Consider the following 8410-nt stretch of genomic DNA (forward strand, 5'->3'; position numbering starts at 1 on the left):
GCGCACCTCGTCGCGCGTGCCGCCCTCCTCCGCCGCCCGCCTGTTGACCGCCACCAGCGCTGCCTCTGCGGCGTCGGCCGACAGCAGCTTGTCCGCGCGCACCGCGCCCTCCTCCCGCGACTTGAGCTGCCGCCGGCGCCGCGTGCTGCCGAACGCCTCGACCAGCCTGCGGCGGGTGAGGGATCACATGTGCCATACACGGTGAGCACGAAGAGAACGAGCTTGCAGTGCCCATGACAAACCAGTTGTATGCGGCAGCGGCAGGCGCCGTTGGCAGTGAGCATGGCGGCCGCGGGTGGGACGGGGGGGAGCTGTCGAGCCTCGGCGAGTGCTTGTCCCCAGCGCCTGGGGTGCTGCTGATGGCGGGCTTGGCTTATGGTTGTGATGGACCCTGCGCCGTTCCGAGCCCGCTGGCCTTGGCGCCACGTATAATACACCATGCCGGGGCAACCTTGGCTCCACTGCCACACACTCTGTCTCACTCACGTGTGCAACACACACATACCGTACACAAACAAACAAACATGCTCACGTACATGCTCACACACTCACACGAACGACATCCCCCGACACACAGGCCCACCACACAGGTCCCGCCAGTGTTCGCCCAACTCCACACACCAGCCCATGTGCCCCAGGCCCCCAGGCCCCCAGGCGCCCAGGCCCCCACCTAGTGGCCAGGCCGCGCCGCGCCTTGACGTCCGCATCAAGCTCGGCCTGCCGCTGCGCGTCGCGGCGCGACGCGCCCGCGGCCAACCCATAGTTGACGCCGTTCACGTGCGCCTCGACGCGCGCCAGTTGGCTGCCCTGCGCGCCCACCAGCTGGGAGGGCGGAGGGGGGGCCGGGCCGAGGTTGGGGGACAGGGGGAGCGCGTCAGGCGGGCGAAACATGGGGGTTGATGCCCAGAATGGTTGCTGCCACTGGTGCGATGGATTGGATTGACGGCCAAGGTCGAGCGGGTGCACCCGCTGCAGCAGGAAGGGAAGGAGCGCGCTCGCGATGTGCTTGAGCAGTACACATGCAAGCGTGCGTGTGTGCGTGCGTGCGTGCGTGTGTGTGTGTGTGTGTGTGCGTGTGTGTGTGTGTGTGCGGGGGTCTGGCCTCAGTTTCCACGGTTATCCTCAGCCGCGCCCCTTTGGGGCGGCGGTGTCAGCGAAGTATGAGGCAAAGTGTGGTTGGTCATCAGCGGCCGGCGTGCTGGAGATGCCACTGCAGACATGCACGCATGGAAGCAAACGCGCAGGCGCACGCATGCACGTAAGTGCAGATATGCAGACGCTCACGCACACACTCATGCACACACACACATACAGACACACACGACTTGTATGCACGCCTCTATACACTATGTAGATCCCCATGTTTGCAGAAGCCCCAACCTGCAGGGTGCGTTCCTCCTTATCATATATACCCAGCACATACTGGCACCCATGTGACGACAGCTCCGGGTCCGCGGGGCGCCCTATCAGGGTCGCGGCCCCCTGCGGCGGTCAGGCCGGGGCGCAGGCGGCGCTCATTGGCGAGCGCAGCGCGCCGCGGATGGAATGCTGCCAGTCCTTGCGGCCGCGAAGCATGATGAGGGAGGATGGCGTGAGGGGGAACAGGCCGGCTGGCAGGCCGGGGGACGGGGCGCGGCGAGCGGGTGAGCGGGCCGGCACCCGGGCGCGTGTCGGGCGGGCGCGGCCGCACCTGCTCGGACACCAGCGTGCTCTGCGGCACGGGGCCCGGCGTCTCGAACACTTGGAACCGCCAGGGCTCGCCACTGCCGCGCTCGTTGGCGAATGCGGGCAGCCGGCCGTTTGCAAAATAGCCAACGTAGGGGGCGCTCGCGTCGGGGGCCGCGCCTGACTGGCGCAGGACGCGCACCGGCACGCCGACGCGGCGGGCGGGGGGCGCGCGGCCGCGGCGGCCGCCGCCGGCGCTGTCGCTGTCGCTGCCGCGGCCGCTCGAGCTGGCCTCGCTGTCGCTGCTGTTGGCGCTGTCGCTGTCGCTGCTGCTGCCTTCGCTTTCGCTGCTGTCGCTGTCCTGTGTAGCCGCCGCCTCCTCTTTGTCCTGCCGCCGCCGCTTTCCCATCGTGCCAGCAGCTAAAGCGGCTGACAGAAAGCGCTTGAGGAGCTGGAGTGCTGTTTAAAGATTAAATCCACGCGCGTGTAGGCGCACAAGGTTCACGGGGAGATCAACGCAGCACGACGATGCGATCCGAAGCGTTCTCTTTCAAAAGAGCGACTGATAAATAAGCTCATGAAAGTAAAGCAGCCCATTTGCGAGTACCCCATTGGCAGCTCGTAGCAGAAGGCTTGCCCTGCCATGCGCCGCTTGCGCTTGACGCCCAGCACTACTCCTCTGAATGTCAACGTCGAGCCAGGCCTCCTGTCGAGCCGCTCCCGCACGCTCTGGCAGACTCACCATAGAGGGCTGAATATATTGCCGCATGCCACCCTCACATGCAAAAGCGCTTACATGGCTGTTGTGTGACCGTTGACTGGGCAAAGTCGCACAGCACACCAGGGCAAAGTGAAGCAATCCCAACGCGAGAAACATGGTTTGCCAGCAGTGCAGCTCCGACCGGCGACAATGCCGGACAGCAGCCCTGTGCCACCGCCGCCGCAGCATCCCCGCCGCGCCGCGCCGCCTACCAGCCGTACTTGCCCTGCGTCTCCGCCTTGCTCTTCATGCCCGACGCCCTGCGAGCGCCAGGTGCGGTGGAGCTGGTCGGAGCGCGCCGCCGAGCCGGGTCGGCCCACGCTCTGCTCTGTTTCCAGCCGCCCTGCGCCGCGCCTGCTGGCCGCAGCGAGCGCCAGCGGGCGCGCCAGACCCGCGGCCCCTGAAGGCTCCCGCCGAAGACCCCCGCCGGCCGCGTGGGGCCGGGCCCCGCCCCGCTGCCACACGCGCCGCCCCGCGACCACCGCGGCGGCGGTCACGCACGATTCCCCTCACGCAAGCACAGCTACACGCACAGCCTTGGAACCCTAAACCCACACTCCGATCGCCGCCAGCCCCCCCACCTGTTCTCCAGGATCTCGAGTTCCTTCATCTTGGCGTTGTGGAACAGCGTCCCGATCTGGTGCTTCCGCTTCGCCATCTTGTCCCCCTCAAACGGCGCCGCCTGCGCCCGCAGCGCCGCCGCGTAGCCCGTCCCCAGCGCGGCCCGCATGCCCTCGTTCGCCTCGCGCCGCGCGGGGTCGACGTGCTTCAGCCGCGACGCGTCCACCTCCTGGAACTGGATGGACGCAGCCATTGCACTCGCGCCGCCGGCGCCGCGGCGTGCCGCGCGGTCGGCCTCCTCTTGGAGGGCCGCCTGCAGCGCCGCCTCTTCCAGGCTCATGCCCTGGAAATCCGCCGGCCCCGCGGCGGCGGCGTGGGCGTGGGCGTGTTGGTGCTGCTGCTGGTGCCATTGCTGCGGCTGGTAGTGGTTGTGGTGCTGCTGCTGCTGCTGCTGCTGCTGGTAGTGCTGCTGCTGGGGGTAGTGATAAGCTTCTGCTGGTGCAGACGCCGCCGCCGCCGCCGCCGCCGCCGCGCCTTGCGTGCGGTGCGCCGCGGGCGGCCCCTGCACTCGGTACTCGTCTCCGGGGGCCGGCGCCTGCGGCGCCGGCGCGGGCCCAGGCGCCACCCTGAACGCCTCGTTGCCGACCGGCCCCGCCGCCGCCGCCGCCTCGGCGCCCTGCTGCGCGGCGCGCCTGCTCTCCTCCCGCCGCCGCATCGCCTCTTGCACCCCGTCGCCTCCGCCGCCGCCCGCGCCGCTGCGTTTGGGGGCGGCGTCGTGCTTGGGGGCAGGGAGGAAGCCGAGTATCTCGTGCTTAGCGCCCGTGCCCGGCCGCGCGCCGCCCGCCGCCGCTGTCTTCGCGCGTTTGGCTGCGGCAGCGCCGCCCTCCTCGTCACTCGAGTCGCCCTGGAGCATGGCCAGGTCTATGGATGACTTCAGCAGCACCCGCCGCTTGCCGCCCGCCGCGGCGCCGGCGCGGGGGGCGGCCTTTGGGGCTGGCAGTTTTGAAAAGAGCTCGGGGTCCGAGGGGGCGGGCAGGTCGGACGTGTCACCCGCGCCCGGCCCCAACCGCCGCCGCCGCGCGAGCTCCGGAGGCAGCGCGGGACCGACGTCGGCGGCGCCGGCCGGGGCGCGCGGCGGCGGCGGGGGGTCGGCCGCGGCGTCGAAGAAGCCGGCCGGCAGGGAGGCGCCGCCCCCACCGACGGGGGCGGGGGGTGCAGCTGCTGCTCGCCCCGACGCGCTTGGCTCAGCGCCAGAGTCGAAGAAGCCTGCTGGCAGGCCGCGTGCGGCGCCGCTGTTTGTCTGCAAAGCTCCCGATACTTCGGGTGCTGCTGATTTGGGGGCGGGCATGCTGGCAAGCAGGCGTGGAGCGCTGCTTGTTGCGACGCCGCTGCCGCCGCCGCGCGTTGCTGGAGGGCTTGGGGGCGGGCTGCTGTCATCCTCTGATCCGTAGCCTCCTAGCAAGTCCATGCGTGCGTCCGCACGGGCTCGAGGCCCTGTGTGGGTGCGTCTTTTTGCAGATACAGGCACTCCGCGCTCAGAGCTGAAGGGGGACGATGTGTGATGCGAATCAACAAATTGCTCACGCAAATCTATTGTCTATGTAACAGTGCTTGATGATCCAGTGTGCATGTAGCTCAGCACAAGCAGCAGCACCGTCGGCCCGCCGCCGAGTGCGCGCGGTGCGTCGGCAAAGAAGCGCAGATGTTGCAGCGCTGTAGTCAGCACCTTGAATACAATAGGTACTAAAAGGAACTCCGTCCTACCATGCATGCCGCGACGTGAATCCGATCACCACGTGGCGCCTGGAGTGGCCATCCGCGGTAGACCGAACAAGGCAGACGGGGCCAGCGGCGGTGTGGTCACAGCAATGGGGTAGCTATGATGCTTTGAGCCCACTGGCATGTCGAGAGTTTGCACTGGGCGACCTCTGCTTTCAGAATGGGGACAGCCCCCTCTACAACCTCCCACATGACCGCGCTTTTGGTCAACCCCTCACACCGCAGTGCTCCCATGAGACCCACATGAACAGATTCAATGCCACATTACAGCAAACATGTGCCATGTCAGGTTCCCTGTGCGCCACCCTGGACAGAGGGGTTGAAATCCACCATAAAGGCCCCAGCCAGGACCAGATGGCTGGGCCTGAGAATTGCCACCAAGCAGGTAAAAACAGGCATATAGCACACTCATAAAATTTCAGGGGATGGGCAGGTGCTTTGCAGCCTCTGCAGACGGTGTGTGGATTCCATTCGACAGGTGCCACCAAGTAACATGGTGCACAGCACGCTGGGTGGTGGACACTCGGCAGAAAGGTAGGAATCACGGAGCAGGGTGTCGTTGGGATGCCACACAACACACCGAGAATTATTCAAGAAGCAGTTTGACAACTCAACACAACACGGTCGACCGCGACCGGCATGCGGGCCCGACTCCGCGCAGCGGCACTCAGGGCTTGCCGTCGCACGTGCCCGGGCCGCCTGTGTTGGGGTCCACCACAGGCCCGGCGCAGCGCTCCCCGCTCAGAGACAGCCGCACAGAGCTGCGGGAGCCAGGGGATCAGGGGGCCGCGAGGGCGGCAAGGGGATTTTGAGCCAGGGAGGACCGGCTAAGCGCGGCGGGCGTGCAAAGGCGAAGGCGGAGGCACTGCACGCCCACGAGGGCGCGGGGCGCGGTGAGGTGCGGCGCTGTCGCCGCCGTGCTGCCCGTGCTAGTTGGCGGCTTGGGAGCGACTTGGGGTGCAAGCAGAAGCACCCCGTGCACGGCGCGCCCTCCCACAGACGATCACACACACGCAACAACGCACACAGCCACATATACACACAAGCACAAGCACATAGTCACTTACTCATCCCGACACCCGCACACCTGGTAAGCCCCGACCATGCGCTCAGCCGCGCGCCATTGTCGGGCGGCGCCGGCAGGGCCACGCTCCAGCTGCAGTTGACGCTGCCGTGCGCCGGCACCTCTTGCGCCCCGCAGCTCGCCTCCTGTCGCAAGTGCACTCCACTGGCGCGGCTGAGTTCAACGAGCAGCCCCCAGCAAGGAAGAACAAAAACATATGACTGAGCACCGTGGCCTCAACTCATCAATGCCAGCTCGTACTGAAGCTAGATGGGAAGCCGGAGGAGCCAAATGCAAAAGCAAACAAAACGCGATGACTTGCTGCTGCGCGCGGCCATCCGTCTCAATGCAGCGCTTTCGCATCGCTGCGCGAAGCAGCTGCATGGGCAAACCGGGCGGGCGGGCGGCCGCGCGCGCCCCGCACCTGCACAGGCGCACGCCAACCCTCTCAAAAGCCACTAGGTATGGAGCACTGCTCGCCAGCCTCACAGTGCCGTTGAGGACAACTAAGCCGCTTGTTGGGTCGGTCCAGGGCGCCGCGAAAGACTCCACGCGCAGCTGCTGGCACTCGAGGGACTCGGGCGGCGCCCCAGCCCCAGCCACGGCGACGGCAGCGGGGGCGGACGGCGCTGGCGCGGCGGGGGGCGGCGTGGCCGAGGGGGAGCGCTGGGCGCGGAGGACGCCTGCAGTTAGTGGGCATGGGATGAGTGGGTGGGTGGAGCGGGAGAGAGGGGGGCCTGCCCAGTGCAGGTACACGGCAACTTACAATCAGGATCGCAGGTGCAGCAGGTACAGGTGACAAGATGGGAGAACTGTGCTCAGCAGCGGCATGGCACCGGTGTGCGACAGCCAGGGCCCGGGCGCCTGAAAGGTGTGCAGTGCCTCTGCGCGGCTAGATCGTGCACACGCAGGCGCGCTCACCCCATGCAATGCCTGCCGCCGCGCCCGCCGCTAGCACAAGCGCCAGCGCAACCAGGGCGCAGCGAAGCGGCCGCCGCGGCGCCAGCGCGCCGCCCTTGCCGCCGCCCGCCCCGCGGCTGCGCGGGCCCTCCTGCTCATGCGGCGCCGCCGCGTCCGTGTGCGGCCAGGCGCAGCTGCCGCCAGCGCCTAAGGCGTCAAGCCGCCGCAGATCGGGCGCCGACATCGGCCCAGCTCGCAGCGGCTCGGTGCCCTCGTCGGGCCCGTGCCTGCCTGCCGTCAGGCTGCTGCTTTTCAATGCCGACAGGGCCGGTGTGTCATCATAAACGCTCCTCTGCCGCTTCCAAGAGTCCGTCGAGGCAGCCGCCGGCAGGGCGCCGCCGCCGTGGCCGCGCCCGGGTGCGGCCGCAGGTTGGGGGGCCGGGCGCTGGGATCCGGCGCAGCTGGGCGGGAGCCGTGCCGCGTCCGGCACGCGGCGGTGCGGCGAGCTTGGGGGCTCCAAGGGGGTCGCCATCAACGGCCGCAGGCCGCCTGCCACGAGGGCGCCCGCGGCGGCGGCGGTGGAGGGGTGGCCACCCCTGTGTGCTAGCGCAGCTTTATGCGATGGCCGCTGCTGCTGTCACTGCTGCTGCCACCGCTGCCGGTGCCGCTGCTTCTGCTGCCGCTGCCGCTGCTGCTGCTGCTGCTGCAATGCAAATCTGTGTTCGCTCTGTGGACGGACGGGCTGGTTACACGTAGGCAAACCCGTTCGCTGGGGGGACCGCAACTCAGCAACGGGTGTGTCGGCGGCCACAGCGCCAAGTGAACAGCTGCACCCCGCCGTCAAACGCACCGAGATCGGGTTCTTAAATACGCTCGAGTCTTAATTGGTGCCCAAATTCTGCGATCGCGAGTCGCACCGTTGAAACACGTACCGAACCTGCTGCCAACGCGTCTGGCTACTAAAGGATCGATTTTTAAAGGTTTTTCCCGTGTTGATGTGCTGAGGATACCGGCAACGGCACGGTGACGGGCCATGCTGACACAGGTAGGCGCGGTACCTGTGCACTGGCAACCAGCACGAGCAGTGTGCGTGCGCCATTCCCTGCGCGCCCGCTGCGCTGCCAGTGCCCAAGACCGTTTCAACATTGAATTTAGCTGGCGGATGTCTCGTGCGAACTATGATAGTGCACGCTGCCAGGCTCCATTGCAAGTCGTCAGCCCCTGCATCGACCGGCAGAGGGGATGGCAACACACCATTGACTCATTGACCGTGGTCCCATGTCCCTCTCACCTCCCCTGTTCCCCACGGGCTCAGCCACTGTTACATAAGCTGATACTATGCGCCATAAGAACGGATTTGAATTTGACCGTTGTGGGCATTTGGTTTGAATATTATTACGTTGGCCATGGTGGCAAAAGGATGCGTGGAAAGGTTGTTTGTGTGTACATGGAGCCTGCTAGCCGCTCAGTGAGCTAGTATGAGTCAGCAGTTTAACAACAAGTTGTACGTGCACAGCACAGCAGTCCGCATGAGGCGTTGTAGCCCAGGCGCGCTGGACGAGAGCAGAGGACCTGGGAGCCCCCGCAGCCGCCTTGAGGCGAGAGGCCATGCCAACAAGGCAGCGTGAGTGCAGCCGCTTAACATACATCTGCAATAGCTTGTTCTTGAGCAGGTTCTACCA

At 66.9% G+C, this 8410-nt stretch overlaps 2 protein-coding genes across 2 annotated transcripts; both read right to left on the minus strand.

Annotated features, from left to right (window-relative positions):
• Window positions 1-373: 373 nt before the first annotated feature.
• MNEG_11305 (hypothetical protein) lies at window positions 374-2074 on the minus strand (the record flags this gene model as incomplete). The annotated part of the gene is made up of 4 exons (XM_014040222.1): window positions 374-410; window positions 671-822; window positions 1381-1482; window positions 1691-2074. The coding sequence occupies 4 exons, from the start codon at window positions 2072-2074 to the stop codon at window positions 374-376; spliced, it is 675 nt and encodes a 224-aa protein (XP_013895676.1).
• A 559-nt stretch (window positions 2075-2633) lies between these two features.
• On the minus strand, window positions 2634-4454 carry MNEG_11306 (hypothetical protein; the record flags this gene model as incomplete). The annotated part of the gene is made up of 2 exons (XM_014040223.1): window positions 2634-2685; window positions 3007-4454. 2 exons carry the CDS (start codon window positions 4452-4454, stop codon window positions 2634-2636), a joined length of 1500 nt encoding a protein of 499 aa, XP_013895677.1.
• Between the last annotated feature and the right edge of the window lie 3956 nt (window positions 4455-8410).

The sequence above is a fragment of the Monoraphidium neglectum genome (assembly GCF_000611645.1).
Source record: "Monoraphidium neglectum strain SAG 48.87 unplaced genomic scaffold scaffold02683, whole genome shotgun sequence".
NCBI lineage: Eukaryota > Viridiplantae > Chlorophyta > Chlorophyceae > Sphaeropleales > Selenastraceae > Monoraphidium > Monoraphidium neglectum.